The sequence below is a fragment of the Pteropus medius genome, unplaced genomic scaffold (assembly GCF_902729225.1).
Source record: "Pteropus medius unplaced genomic scaffold, Ma_sr-lr_union100, whole genome shotgun sequence".
NCBI lineage: Eukaryota > Metazoa > Chordata > Mammalia > Chiroptera > Pteropodidae > Pteropus > Pteropus medius.
The window spans coordinates 4,344,028-4,360,104 of record NW_024349519.1 but is presented as its reverse complement, the minus strand read 5'-3'; the positions used below and the strand labels follow the sequence as shown (position 1 = coordinate 4,360,104).

The 16,077-nt window shown below is 34.7% G+C and overlaps 1 protein-coding gene across 7 annotated transcripts in view; it reads right to left on the bottom strand.

The window, feature by feature from the left end:
• NELL2 (neural EGFL like 2) overlaps positions 1 to 16,077 on the bottom strand; it is a 300,577-nt gene that overhangs the window by 72,247 nt on the left and 212,253 nt on the right. For all 7 annotated transcript variants that reach the window (XM_039882249.1, XM_039882250.1, XM_039882245.1 and 4 more), the window contains 2 exons: positions 15,765 to 15,887; positions 12,964 to 13,059 (listed from right to left, as the gene is read on the bottom strand). In XM_039882249.1, coding sequence (XP_039738183.1) covers positions 12,964 to 13,059; positions 15,765 to 15,887 — 219 coding nt within the window. The remainder of the gene's footprint in view (positions 1 to 12,963; positions 13,060 to 15,764; positions 15,888 to 16,077) is intronic.

Sequence of the window (16,077 nt, the reverse complement as noted above, 5' to 3'; positions counted from 1 at the left end):
CTTGCTTCTCACTCAGTTTACAGTAGAAAAGCATCTGTGTAACACGGTCAGTATCCTTTGGTTTGTAATTAGGTTTTATGATTTATGGAAAGAGTCCCCTCTCCATCTTTCTCTGAGTAAAGGTTTGGCATTCTACAATATGTAACTCACTCTTGCCTATTCAGGACTGTTTATAGGTCTCTGTGTTTTAATTAATTTCTTTTTGTTATAAATGGTCAGAACCAGGAAGATCATAATGAATAATAAATTATCATGTTTAGAGAGTCTATTAGATTGATTTTCAAGCAAAAAGAAACACAAACGGTTACAGTCAACTGATTTTATTTTCCTTGAATTAAAAAAGTTTTAAAAGAGAATGATAGGAAGGAGTAAAAATATATTTGGATTTATATAAAAAGGACAAAGGCAAAGCTGATTTTAAGACTGGAATTGAGCCGTTTAAAATCTGAAGGAAAATAAAAACATGCTTGAAGGAGTGATTTATATTTTAAAGGCTGCTCAAGGCAAATGAAAACACACCTCAGCTAAGGAAAACAAAGAGTTCCATATCTTAAAAGAATAAGAATGTCAGAGAATTCCTTTAACTTGTTTTGTTATGGCTTTTGATTAAACAAGAAGTCCGAGATCACTCTTATTCAGCCTTATAATTATCTTCAGACATGAATATCGAGAAAATTGGCAATGAAAACTCCGTCTAACACTTGAGTATATACTTTTCACACATTTAATCAGTGGTTTGCTTGCCTCCTAGGTCTCACCAGTAGGAGTTTATCATGAAACCTTCCCCTGAAAATTGTAACTGCTGGGATTCCAGCTCCAAAATTTATTCTTCCTAAGGGCAATTTTTTTTCTGGGGTTACCATATCAGACAAGATTAGTAGTTAACAATCACTTAAAAGGCATTGCTGTTATTTTGTACTCACTTGTTCTTTCTCTGTCATTGAGATAAAGTGCTCCCCTATGCATTAGACAGTCAGAGATATAAACTCCCAAGAGAAAAAAACTGCATTTTACTTGCCACATCTTCACACACATGTCATGCTGTGCTGTGCATGCACAAGAGTTTAATAAATGTTTAATTTAGATAATTTGGCACTTATGTTCACAAAGTTTGCTGCCATTTCAAAGGCATTTAGTCACCTTTATGGTGCAGTGGAGCCCAAACAGCAGAGCAGAAAGAGCACGGGTTGTTTTAATTCATCCTTTTTCCCCCACTTTTCTGGCTGTACAGTCCAGAGCAAATTACTTAATCTTTTTGAACCTAAGTTTCCTCATCTGGTAATAATAACTTTTAGAGGGTTATTGCAGGGTCATAATAACAGCTAACATTTACTGAGCCACTGCTGTAACTGTTTATATGTATTCACTAACGTAGTCTTCTCAACAATACAATAAAATAGGTATTATCATCATTCTATTTTAAAACAAGGAAACCAAGACAGATATAAAAATTAAGTAACTTGCCCCAGACCACACAGGTAGTCAGTGGCAGAACCCAGATCTGTACCCAGAGAGCTGCCTTCAAGCTCACTCTTAACTCTTACCCATCATGCTATATTGCTTCTTTATTATTACAGGAAGAGCCCTTAGACATGTAGTTGGAAGTAGTTACTGTTATGAAGAATGGCAACAAGAAGAGTCCTAGGTTATCCCAATAAACCAAGGCAATCTAGACCCAGTGCGGAAATCCTGAGGGCCCTACATGCCTCTAACATATGGTCATCTCGATTCTGCTTGAGCACACAGGCTGGTCCATCCTATTTTCATATGATTCTTGTGACCAATATATTTCTTATTTAGAGTTCGAACTTGCCTCCTGGTACATTTACTAGTTTTGTACAGTAGAGCTACACTTAATAATCTAATCCAAACTCCAAATACTAATTTAGCTCTTTATTTTTTTTTCTTCATGTATTTAAGGATAGTTTTCATACCTTTCAATTATAATTTTTTCTTCATTTCTTGGTTAAACATGTAGGGTTTATTCAACTATCTTCTTATATCCAATGGGGCTTTCATTTCCGAGATAACTTTTCCCAATCATAACCTAATTTGCCTATAAACTCTTAAAATCCATTGGCCAAAGTGAATATAATATTCCAGTATGGGATATGTAATATAGAATTCAGGGAGACTATTACCAATATTGTTTTCCATACTCTGTTTCTATTAACACTTTAGCTAAGTTTGCATTTTCTTTCTGAGCTAACCTATTATATTTTTGGCTCATAGTGAACTTGGAATCAACAGTCAAGTAAAGGACACCATTGTTGAAGTTGGTTTCCTGTAACTTGTGCAATTGTTTTTTTCTAACCCAAATGCAAGCGTGTATTTATATTTTATTAATATTCATGAACTGCCTACTATATGCAAAGCATGATGCTACAAGCCCTGTGAGAAACACAAAATTGTAGGCTTCACCTCTACTCTAAGGAACCCAGCTCCAGAAGGAGGGAATGGGAAAAAGGCTGAAGAGGAAAAGAACAACTAAAGAAAAGAAGAAAATCAATGGGTAGGGCAAAGGACACAATGAATGTGGACCTCAGAATTAAGAATCCAAAAATAAAACACTAGTAGAAGCAGTGTGGCCTTATTTGGAAGCCGAAAGTAGGACAACTACAGGAGGCACTTTTAAATGTCTGTTAAATGTTATAGTGTTATTTTGATCTCATTGTTCCTGCAGTCTGAATACCTTTGAATCTTGGTTCTGCCTTTTGTCATATTAGTTACCCTCCCCAATTTATGTCACTTGCAAATTTGATTCATCTTCTTTAACTTGACTCTCTACCCATATTTGATATTTAACTTGTATACATTTTATTTTAAATCTAAAAAACAATTACTCAGAATATATTTTATTCTTTCAAAAAACAGTAAACTCTTAAGGGTCACCTATCAGCTGAAAAATACTAACTGCTATGGATTTGTTGCTCCTAAATCCCAGTAGCTTCTTCCAGAAAGCTTACACGAAGAAAGAAATGGAAATTAGCCATAGAGGAAACCCCTCTAAGAAGAAATGCAGACTCTTCGGGAGCAAAAGAAGTTCAGTGAAGAGAAAGAAGCAGCCACAGCCTCATCTCCATTCCTAGTAAATTCCATGAAGTTGTTCATATTACCTTATTTCTTCCTATGTTCCACCCCATTTTCATTCTTCCACCATGAGTTTCACCTCACAGTATGCAGATTTATGAGCAACCGAAGCCCATCACTTGCAAGAGTCACTGAGCAGCAACAAAATCATACTTATGTCGAAAATGAGTGACTTTCTTTCAAATTCCAGCAATACTGAGAACTGTATACCCTGAAAATATTCTTTCTACAAACACAGGGCTTAAAAATATTTAATATAAAATTTATAAAGAGCCGATTTAAAGCAAAAATAAAAATTTTTATATGGTGAAGAAGCAGTTGAACATCAGGTTCGGATTTTATGACCCACGTGGTGACAGCAGAGAGGACTTGATCCTATATAAGATCCAAGACTCCAGCACAAAGTAGAATCCTTGAAGGGATGTCTTTCAGTTTAAGTGTAGGATAGGAACACATGTAAATAAAATATTCACTAGCACAGGGGATTAAGAGAAGACACACTGTTTTTGCCTGAACTTAATTTCGGAGAAAAACATATTTTCTCTTACAGAGTTTTGAGGTTCAAATTTATACCACCTTTGTGGTATACCACTTGGCAAAGAAATTAACACAACTATTGATTGTAATACTCTTGATACATCTAAGGAAGCAAATGCTAAATTTCTGAAAGAAAAAGACTTCAGGTTTCACAGGTCAATGAAGATATGGTCAGACATGAAAAATACAAAACGCATGAGGAAAACACTGCATCATGAGCAAGAGTCAGCAAATTCAATAAAAACAGACAATACAGCAATATGATAAAGATTAAAAGTTTGTTTAAATTTGTTAAAGACATAAAAGAAAGTAAAATCACAAGAAATAAATAAGAACCAAAAGATATGAAAAAGAGAACTCAAGAAATGAAAAAGATCGTTACTGAACTAAAAAAAATTCAATGGATGAGCTAAACAAAGAATTAGACAAAGCAGAGGAGTTACCTAACAGACTGGCAGATAAATATGAAGAAATCACAAAGGGCACAACACAGAAGGATGAAGAGATGGAAAATATTAAAGAAAGTCAAAGAAACATAGAAAGATAAGGGCCAACATATATCCAACAGGAAATCCAGAAGGAAAGAATAAAAAGAATGAGAGAGAAGCAATATTCAATAAGATAAAGATTGAGTGTTTTCCAAAGTCAATAAAAGAGATGACTCTTCAGATTCAATAATATAACGGAGTTCCAAGCAAGATAAAACAAATTCGTGCCTAGACATAACACATCAAAATCAGAAACCCCAAGGAAAGGGAGACCTTAAAAGTAATTAGAGCAAAAACGTATTTTTTAAATGAATTACCAGTGAACTGACAGCAGACATCTAAACAGAAACCTCACAGGCCCCCAAAGCAATGGAATACTTCCTTCTCAGTGCTTAGAGAAAACTACCTAGAAGCCCACATATAACTAACCTAGAGTGAAAATGGCATAAAGCCCATTTCAGACCAAGACTGAGAGTTTGCCACTAATAGAGTCATTCTAAGAGTATACTAAAGCACGTCTTTCAGGAAGAAAAAAACAAGAAATAGAAGAAAAAACTATAATGCAATAAGTGAAAATAATGCGAGTATAAATAAAAAGTTGCATCCTGGATATATTTTGAATTAGAAAAGACTGAGTCCCAGATAGTTGTTCATATCTTTATCACTTTCTAATGTGCCTCCAGAATCTTAAGTTTGTACCCTTCTATCATACTGCTAATGAATAGAAGTTCATCGGCTTATCTGTATACAAAAATATTTAGGATTTATGAATGAGAACACTGCAGAACATTCCCAACCAAAGTATGGGGGTACCCAAAGGGAGAGAAAAATCTTATCCTCAAGATGTGCATCCTTATCAGCAACCACAGTTTCAAATTAAAACTCTACTATTTGAGTGGCAGGTCCTCTAAGAGTGGCTTTCCTATTTGAATCATTCTGTTCAATGATGATATATTGATAGTATGATTTCTAAGATATATTAAGGGGAAAAAAAGCAATGATTGGGTAAGGGGTACACAAAAAATTTACTTTTCATTATATACTTTCTGTCTTTTTAAATTTTATATGCTGTGTTTATATTGTTTATTTAAAATATTAATGCGGTATTCAGTTAATTAATTTTGGAATATTTTTAAAATCTAATAAGTGACTTTATTTGGTTTGTTTTGAATAAAAAAGAGGAAATACATATTCTAAGAATTCAAGGGCATAATACAAGCTATATTCAAAGGTGATCCATTGAAAAAAAAACTATCAATATTTTTAAAGCAAAAGTGAAGATCTTTTCCAAATTCTAAATAATTCCATTGGGCTTTTTTCTTGGAGACCTGCCCTCTAACAGCTCGAAAGCAATTCTTTTCTTCTTATATTAATTCCACGATGTGGCCTCATTTCCAATGTTAATTAGGTAGGCAGTACAATAAAAGAATCTGAAAAATTTCCTCATCAGAGTTGTTATCTGTTATACATGACTGATACATGGAAAGTGTAAGGTTTTTTCCAACTAACCTGAAGGACTTGGAAGAATGACTTTGAGATTTAACACTGAGAACTTTAACTACTTTTTGAATAGTACAAAGACAGATTTCTATAAAACATTCATTTTTGTAAGATTTGCATTAGAACTAAAATAAAGCAATCTTAAGTAAATGCGAAGAATGCATATTGCTAAATTAACCACTTTAACCATTAAAGTATAGTAAAATTATACTTAAAGTTGGTTTATAAATGAATCAAGAAAACTAGAATCATATCTTGTTCTTAACTCTAATTTTATAACATCTCAGGTTACATCCAATTACCTCAAAGATGTCTAAAAACTTCAAACAGCTCTGTATACAAAATTTTACTTAAAATGGATAATATGATCACATCAGGTATCATGGTACTGCCTGTCTTGCTTACATTACTTCATTTAGAACTAATCCATGAAGTAGATATTATCATCTTCATTGTATACATGTGAAAATTAAGGCATAGAAAATGAAGTAACATCGAAAAGACGACATAACTGGTCAACAGTAGACCTAGGACTCATGCCAATGTGTCTCTGATGTTAATTCGTGTGCTTTTGACCACTGTATTAAATGCTTCAAAGAGTATCAGGGTTTGGCATAACATTAAGCAATTAAAGGGTTATTTAAGAGAGGTTAAGTATTACCAACTTGAAGAGAAGACATGCGTTAAGTGCCCAAGTTAACTCACATGTAGGGTATGATTGGAAAGCTTTCAGTTAGTGGTATTGTTTGTTTGTTTGTTTTATTTATTTATTTTTATTTTATAAAGGGGAAAGTAATGTTGGGATCTAAACCCCTAATTCATCTAAAGTTCTTTAATACATATTCATTCATGAAATGTAATTCAATCACCCTTATCATTAGTGACCAAGTTTGAAGATCAGATGGGTCTCAGCAAGTATGACTGGAGGAACTGTTTTAGGCAGACGAACAGAATTCTCTGAGAGTACATTTCCCGATTACAGAAGCCACCAAATGATCTGTTCTGTGTCTTCTTTCCTCAAAAAATCTGGATCTAGAAAAGTGACTTTAATAGAATCTGTGAAGGACCGGAAGTTGAACTTCCTTTTTCCCCAATTTTTTTTATTACAGTAAAGTTTATTTAATGATTTTTGATATGAAGTTCGACCAAAGCAAAATAAATTTAAAATAATACTAAAAAAAGATCACCTTTATTGGTATAGCAAAGGCATCCAAAGTTTTTCTTTTTTAACTATATTAAGTTGTCTCAAATTTTTTACTCAGTCTCCTTTTGCTCCCACAGAAATATACACATTTTGCTAACAGAATTTACTATGAATCATTTTGGGTAACAAAAAAAAAAAAGGGTATGCTATGTCAAAAATATTTTGAGAATTTTCTCTTGCTTCTGATTTTTTTCATTCTTCCCATGTAAAACAATATAAAATAATGTAAGCATCTGAAAAACATGCCTTTTTAAAAAAGCTATGCAATCATGAAATCAGATCAATATATTTGTCAATATATTAATGATGAAAAATGTGCTAACTTAACTATGTCAGGAAATTTAATACAATTTGACATTAGTAATAAACAGTAACTATATATACCACTAGCAAAATAACTTTGTTCTTATAAATGAATTAAAAAAATTTTTAGCACTTATCCTATAACAGTAATAATATAAACAATTTAAAATCAATTAACCTCAATCAATATGAAGTTACCTTTGAAGTAAAGCAACATTCATATACACCACATGTGTCGTTTATTATTTTGAAACTACAGATAGATATTAAAAAGCTACAAAAACACTTAGGAATGCACCTTAAATTTATATTCATTTAACTACTTACTAAAAATAATTAAAATGTCATCTCATGTTTTGATCTGCGGCTAAGAAACCTGTTTTTTTCACACAGTGGAGAAAAAGAAAAAGCCATTTATCACCAAAATGTCTGATCTCCTTTTCTTTGATATTGCAGCAAATTTTTTTTTTAGCTTTGCCATTTGATACCAACTTTTCCCCAGTTATAAACATTTAATTTGATTTAAGTCAGCAGTTACTTATAGGGAACTGTCAAATCTTTTGGAGTTACGCTTTAAATCATGACTGAAAGGTTTACTTTTAGTATACTAAGACAGCTTTGCATATTAATTACATCATCAGACAAGTGTTTGCTGAGGTTTAGCACTTGTGCAATAAATACGGTATGGCAGTGATAGAGCCGTTAAACCTCAGCACATAGATTTCTAATACATTTTATTGAGTTATCCAAGATATAATCACCCTGTAAATCCAAGTTAAACACCTGATGGAATATTAGGATGTTTAATTAAAAATGAAGTTATGCTGTACATGTGGGTGATTTTACACAATGGCTAAAAAAGAAAGTCATGAAAAATTAATTTTAATCAGTAAAAAGCATACACATTACCCCTTTGTAAAGTTGGTAAATGGATTCAAACATTCCACTAATATACATATGATGCAGAAATAGACTAAATAAATTAGGGAGAGCGAGTTCAGGGGAAACTTTCTCAACTAAAGTACCAAGGGTTGGTAAGTGTCATGCACATTAAGACTGTCTTTCAAAAATCAGTAAATCTTATTACTTCATCCTCAGCAATTCCATTGTGAGGGCCCAACAGATGGCCACTGAGGCCAGGAATTAATCTCCTTTCTAAGCTATCGGGCAGCATCCAACTCCAGCAGGCCAAATTTAGGTCATTCTTTTACTTAGGAAATCCTGAAAATCCTGATGCTTTTCCTACCTTGGGAGAAAAAAAAAAACTGCCCCAGCCTTCACTGTTAGAGACAACAGGATTATTTGGCAGGTGAAGTGGTGGGCATAACAGAAAACACAGACCTCATGAGGGATGATAGTGAGATGAAGTCCTGAGCATATAGCATGGTATAGAAAAAAAGGAAAGAAGAAAGGAATAAAGGAAGGGAAGGAGGCAGGCAGGTAGGCTGAAAGGCAGAAGGCAGGAAGGCAGGCAGGAAGGCAGGAAGGCAGGAAGGCAGGAAGGCAGGAAGGCAGGAAGGAAGGGAAGAAAGGTGGGTGAAAACAGCGGATTAAGAATCAGAAGACCTGAATTCTAAATCGCAGATCTGTATCTACAATGAAACACCTTGTGTAAGTTACTTCACCTCTCTGTACTTTAATTACCTTATCTGCCGTGAGACTACAGACAGGACCAGATGACCCTGAGGGCCTCTTTAAACTAATATTCAAAAAGTCCAGCAAATATGGATGCAACCACATCTTTTCCTTCCTCATTTAATTGATCACACCTTCGGTATTCACCAAACAATCGTGGACCACCTAATAAGGTGCAGGCCTTATGCTATGTTTTGAAGATTCCAAAGTGAACAAGATATACCCTTTAACCCCATGAAACTCAATGCCTGGAAGGGTGCAAGAGAGTTGAGGAGATGGAAGATCAAAAGGATGAAAGCTGGGTAGATAAGCAAGGGCCAAATCTTAAAGGGCCTTAAATGTCATGTTAAGTTATGTGACCTTCATCCTGAGGGCAATGGGGGATGATAAAGTTGTTGTAAGTATGGGTGACATGATAAGATTTGTGCTCTGAAATTCTGTGGAGAGTAGACTAAAGAAAGATCCATCTGAGAGCCCTGAACTACTGGAGTACCAGCCAGAATGGAAGGAAATGGACCTTAGTAAAGAGAAGCAAAATACTTGCCTGGATGTAAAGAGGGGGATGATTCCTTGATTACTGGCCAAGAAAACTTACTAGATAAGGCTGCCACTCACTGAAATAAACATTACTGAAACTTGAAGAACCAGGTTTCAGTAATAAAAGAGGAAGAGGAGATAAGTCATAAGTCATGGAAGAGATGGTGAGTTCAGTTTGGGGTCTTTGGATTTTAGGTTCCCAAAGGAACACACTGAATGGCATTGGCTATTTGAGTTTGGATTGTCTTCCACAGAATGAAACAGCAGTCAGTTCTCTTTATGAATCACGGTAGATTCTCTCTTTAGTGGTTCTTAACTACTTGGAAATTATGAAACCCATATGAAATCTTTAAGTGCTGTTGGTTCTCTCTGCAGGAAAATGTACACATGCACATATATTCAGGCAATGCCTGAGCCCTGAAGTCCATACATAGACTGAAGGGTTCGTAGAATTCCAAGTTAAGGATCCCTGCAGGAGGCAGAAAGAAGGCACTGATTGGAAAAGAAAGTAACTCAGAATTCCTTGCTCTGAGTAGATAACAGAAGCACAGAAAACAGTTTGATTGCTTAGATTAATAGTACCAGCAATGTTGGACAGCAGAAGACTGGCTTAATCTTCTCTAAACCAATTTCACTTTCCTAGAAACTCAGCTTAATATTTTCTAAACCTCTTGGGTCCATGTGATTAGTTCTCACCAGCAGTGTGAGAGAAGGAACACATCACTTCTGACCTGAGGCAGTAATGGTAGGTGTGTATTCTCCATGCTTCCTTTGTGGTCCTCTTCTCTGGTGGCTTTTGGAGGCCATGTGTTGCCATAGCTTCTTCATAAAATAGTGATAGCCAGGGTCCTTGGCTTGAACAACCCCAATCCCAATCCCCCTCAACTCTCTCCATGTCCACATTTTACAAATTGAACTGGATGTGAGTGAGCAATAATAGAGTTTTTGTATTAACCACTGAAATTTTGGAACTTGATAGTGAAGCTGATGTTAGTTACCTTTATAATAAATATCAATAATAATACCTATCATGTATAATAAAGTCCATAGGTGAATGAAATAGTATTACACTCTCTACTTTAGTTTCCTTTATAACACCTATTGTTTTATTTATTTTTTTTCTGTTTATAGTCCCTCTACACCATTAGACCATAATTTCCATGTATACAGGTCCTACGTTGTGTTCACTGTTATATCCTATTTCTAGATCAGTGCTCAGCATATAACAGATCCTAAATAAACATTTTTGAATGAATGGGTGGATAAATTAGTTCACATGTGTCTCTTTTCATCTAGTCATTTTGTAAAAGGGTACACCTTCTACTTATAATTGCATCAACAAAAGTGATGGTGTTGGGAGGTGAAGGGTTAGGATCTAACCTGGAACAATAACTTGGACAGATACTTTGAGGCAAGCAGTAGTATTACTTTTTCTCAGACAGAAGGCAAGGATGTTTGCTTTTCAAATAATAAAATATGGTCTTGGGCCAAGAGATCCTGGAAGGCAGAGATAAACTATGACCCATTGCCTTAGAACACCAACTTTATGGAATGGTATGTAAGTTAAATATTTTCATATATTATGAAATAGAAATAAATAAAATTTCAGGATAAAGCATAATGTTTTGAAGAAATTTTATTTATTCTTGTGGTAGGCCATTCTAGAACCATACTGGATGGAAGGTATTCTCTCTCTTCTGTCATTGGAATGACTTCAGTAGAAACTTTAAAAATAAAAACTGATATAGATAAAAAAGGTTGGGCTTAGGAGTAAAAAGACCTTTTGTATTCATCTGCTAACTCTGTGACCATAGAAAAATTTGATCACTCTGAACCTAATATTCTTATTTGTAAATGGAGATAATACCTATCTTGGAGGATACTTGTAGAGAATAACTTGATGTATAGAGAGTAGCAGACACCGATAAGTTAATGTAACTTGTCCAAGGCCAAATAACAAGTAAAGGGGTAGAACTAGATTTTGAACCCATACCTGTCCATCTCAAAGCCCTTGGCTATTACAGACGGCTACTTAGGGATCATTTTTTAATAGACTGAAAGTTTAAAAATAATTAAATAGAAAAAGCTAAATATTCTGTTGGGTTATTTTTAACTCTGGTATTAAATTTTACATTGCTCAGATTAATTTTACATCATTCCAGATTTTCACAATCTCATCACACATACACATACATATATTTATACTTTATTTTTTTTTTCCAGTGGAAGAATAATATGCAGGATTGGGCCTGGTTACTATTCATCCTGATTTTCTGGGACAGCCTTTATTTCAAAATTCCACACCACTCAAATGCTCTTAAAAAGCCAGACTTTCAGTATTGACTCTGCATCACAGGCAGTACATAATACCATATTTATGAAACACAGTTGCCAAAGGTGTTGATACATAGGACCACAGTGTACCATAATGTGTGTGGGTGTGCTGGTGGAGATCACAGGATAGAAACTTTGTAAAACCACTGCACCTGAAAGAACCTGATTTTGATCTAGTAAATCCAATGATAGCTAATTACCAGTAATCTGTATTTTTAACAAGTTAAATTCAATAGGTGATTCACACCTACATGAGCTTGAGGACTCCTGATTTAAGAAATGATCCCCTTAAGAAAGAGTCCCACGTATCAAAGATAGCCACTGTGCGTTTTCTATCAGAGACCTTTGTAACCAGTCACTGAAGTTTGAAAAACACCATTTGGAGGTACTTGTAAAAATAAATGATCTAGTGATGCAAACTCTTTTGTGACCATTCTTCTGTGAACAGCGGCAGTACCTCTTCAGTAAAATTTTCACTTCTTAAAAGGAACAAACCTTTCTGTCTCACATTCTGATCGGTTGGTGTTTTTATTAAACAAGATGACTTTGCAAGTGGGATCAGGTCAGGACATGCACTGCATCTATTGCACTGAGATTTATGGAAAGGACTATGAGATGGCAACCGCCAATCACAATCAGCAGCTTTCTCTTAGGAATTATAACCAGACTTTCAGAGGTCATCTGCTTTTAGAACCCACTTGACCCAAAGCAACCAAACTACTACTGACATGATTTTAATTAGGACCTAATACTCAAAACACTTTTTTTTTTTTTTTTTATCCTCAAGGTCTATTTGAACTAAGGGAACATCTTATTTGGGGTCATAAGCTATAAACAGATTATATATTTTAATATTTTAAAAAGTTTTTAAGTATTTTTAAAAGTTTCTAGTGTTAGTAGCCATTAGAAAGAGTAAGTTTAGATTAGGCTTGAATGAGGAATTATTAAAAATTCTCAAATGTAGCTGCAGGAGGTAGTGAGTTGGCCATACGCTTAAAGTCTGTGCTTTAATATAGTCATATAGATTCCAGGAAAAATGGGCTCCAAGTGAGTAAAATAAATTATGAAGCACAAAATCCTCGGCAATCTCACATTTTTCTGAAAACGTTCAATAGGTTTCTAGTTGTAATAGCTACAAAACCTCTTCAGAGTGACTTTGGGAAAATACCCAGTGAATATGCATCACTAAACCCCCCTACTCCCTCCTAGCACTTCCTTATTAACAGCCACATGCTTTGAGAGCCCACTTGAAACTTGAAACATTATTTTCCTCATGGATTACTTTATGCGTTGGTATAAAATTTCATTTTCTAGAAGATGAAATGATATCCTTACCTGTTTCACAGCTGGGTCCAGTGAAGCCTTGTGGGCAGGCACACACGTTAGCGGCAATACAAGCTCCTCCATTCCTACAGCCATCTTTGCAAAATGCTAAAATAATTCAGATACACAATTTTAGCACCTTAGAAGTAAGTGGTTCAAGATACTCTAAACCCAGTTTTTCTTTATTCTCTTGGAGATGTGGACATCAAATCATAAATGCCATTATAATTTCATATTCATACAATATTTTCCATGTAGGTAAAAAACTTATATACAATTTATGTTAAACAGTGCTCTTTCTAATGCTGAAAAAATATTTCACCAATAAAATAAAATACTGAACTTTCTGTTAAAAAAAAATGGTAAACTTACAAAACAGGAAGGGCATTAGAATGAGGATTTTCACTGTAACAATCTAGCTTGAAATTAAACATAAAAAATGGTTGGTATCTTAGATAGTTTTCTTAGGGAGAAAATCACTATCTAGAGAATAAGATAAGGAAATGGGAAATGACTGAATCCTATGAGGCTCTAGTCAAAATATTAGAGAAATGTCCTATCTTTCAGAAAAAGTTTTAAATCAGTCCTGGTGATGAAACAGCCAATAGTAAAATAATTTAATTAGAGGTATTTAGAAAGCGTCTTATATTCCCCTACTAAGAATAGGTCAGGATCTAGGATCACAGGCAAAGAAACTGTATAGTCTGTCTTAGAATGGGTTTGCAAGTGAGTAAGAAAAGGAGTCAAGGTCTGAGCCACTGCAAAGGTGATTTTTTGAGATGTGCTGCCTTCAGAGTAGGTGAGAGTAACAAAATGGGTAAGACTGAGCACTCTTAAAAGCTTCTGTTTTCACTTCTGCTTGTTCTTTGGCTCTGTGAGGCTCAGCTGCTGTTCCCTCAGCCTGGCAAGGTCTGTCATGGATGAACTAGACTAGCTTGTTACAATCATTTGGGAAAAAGCTTTTTCTCTAGTTTTCTAGCATGTGCTTCCTTTAATTAGTTGGATGTACTTTTTTTTTTCAGAGTGGTAAAATGTGGAAATCTGAGATTCTGGTGTTGAGTTAAAGGAATGGGCCCAGAGAGGCCATCCAGCTTATTTGGTTCTAGACACTAATATGTCTTCATCCTAGGCAAAAAGAATATCTAGTCTTCAAGGATTTACAAAGAGACTGGGAATGTAAACTTCATAAATAATAAAAAGTACACCTATCAGACCACATGTATATCTTCCTTGGAGTAATTTACAAGGTTGCAGCCTGTTCTTGGAGCACAGGACTCAACAATTCAGATCCTACATTTAAACTACTTATTTCTCAGCTTTTGACATTCCGAACAGAGATATACACAGGAATTGAAGAGACTTTATGCAACCTGTAGTTCTAATTCCCAGAAAAAGTTTATAGATCCTTGAGCATACTTGTTCCCTCAAAGATAATAATTATCTATCTACATCTGTTCATAACTTCGATATGTTATAAACTTTATTCTTCACATTAATTAGGAGTCAGAGTCAAGTAGAAATAAGAGAGAGAAGCTGTTGGGCTCCCAGATGAAATCTTAAAGCCAAACAAACTCTCAGAAAATCTGTACACTTTGGGGAAGTCCTAAGGGTTCAGTTATATCATACTATGCTATGGACTTTAAAAGTCTGGCTTTTCTCAGGATTTGTCTAATTTTTCTAAGGGAATCTTTGGGGGATTTAGATCCCAAAATGAGTGGGTTTACTTCAGAATTCTCTAAATTAAAGATTTCCATAGACTTTTACAAACCAGAGCAATCCTCTAGGTGATCTGTACTTGCACTGAATGTGTCACTGCAGACTAGGTCTTAAGACCCATATTAAGACCTAGGTACTGCATCAACAATCATCCCTTGTTATTTCCTACCTCCCACAGTATCATAGCCAATTGATTTTAGTAAACTCCAGGATGATGGACACAGTGTATTTGAGGAATGAGCAGTTTTGAAACTCAAAAAATCTAAATTAGACAAATCACAAATAAATTTATATGATACAATAAGGAATATGGAAGTTGGGGTAATATGATCTGATGAAAGAAAAGAGGACATTGGTGAAAAGTGAATTAATGGATGATGGTAAACTACAGATGGGACATCCAATGATGTAAATAAAAATCTGAGCTCAACAGGACATTTAAAATAATTGATAAACTAGCTAAAATAGGAAACTATAAAACATAGAGATCTAAGAAATCTATTCCCAATTAATTAGTACTCAATAGCTCAAGAGAGATGGCAGAGAAGAAAAACTGTCAGATTGACTTGAAATAGAGATATGTCACTGTGGATTATGGTAGTAGAACAAATGGGCCAATGGTACTGCCATAAACTTTAAAAACTGTCATGTTTGGACTAAATATATATATCTGAACCTGGGAGGAGTCTGGTAAATTGAATGAAAAGGAAGGGTCAGAGAAACAAAAGCTCAAGAGTTATAGAAAGAATAGCATAAGGGGACCTGCAGTTAAACGATAAAATGTTCAAGTTTAAGATTTCATAGGTGAGGCAGTTCTATACAAAAATGATGAGGATGGGATCTGCTAGAGAGGAACAGAGATGAAAACCACTGTGGCTGAGGTCAAGGAACATTAATTAATTAAGTCAAAATTATTGAACAATTTGGTTACTTAAACACTGATATAACCAGGAGGAAATCCATGGACCACACCGTATAGCTCTCAATGGCTATGGAATGTGCCAGGAAGTAGATAACAGGGATGAGAAGTGGTGGAGGGAGGTTGAGATGGATTATATTATCTCTAATGGAAGAGGTGTTGGCATTAACCCTTTTACCTTTGCAAGTGGTTCCATTCCCCGTATAGCCTGGTTTGCAAACACAGTTGTGTCCTCCAACAGTATTGAAACATAAAGCATTTTCATCACAGTTGTGCTGATTTGTGATGCATTCATCATGTTCTGAAATGAAGAATACAATGTTATTACTCAAAGACAGATTTTTAAGACAATTTATTTTAAACTGCACCTACATCTGGATTACTATATGGTATTTTTTTTTTCAAATATAGACACATGCAAATTATATATTTAAGAACTCATATTTTGAAGTATTGGATATTCTTCTTGAAGTATATACATAGTTTACATA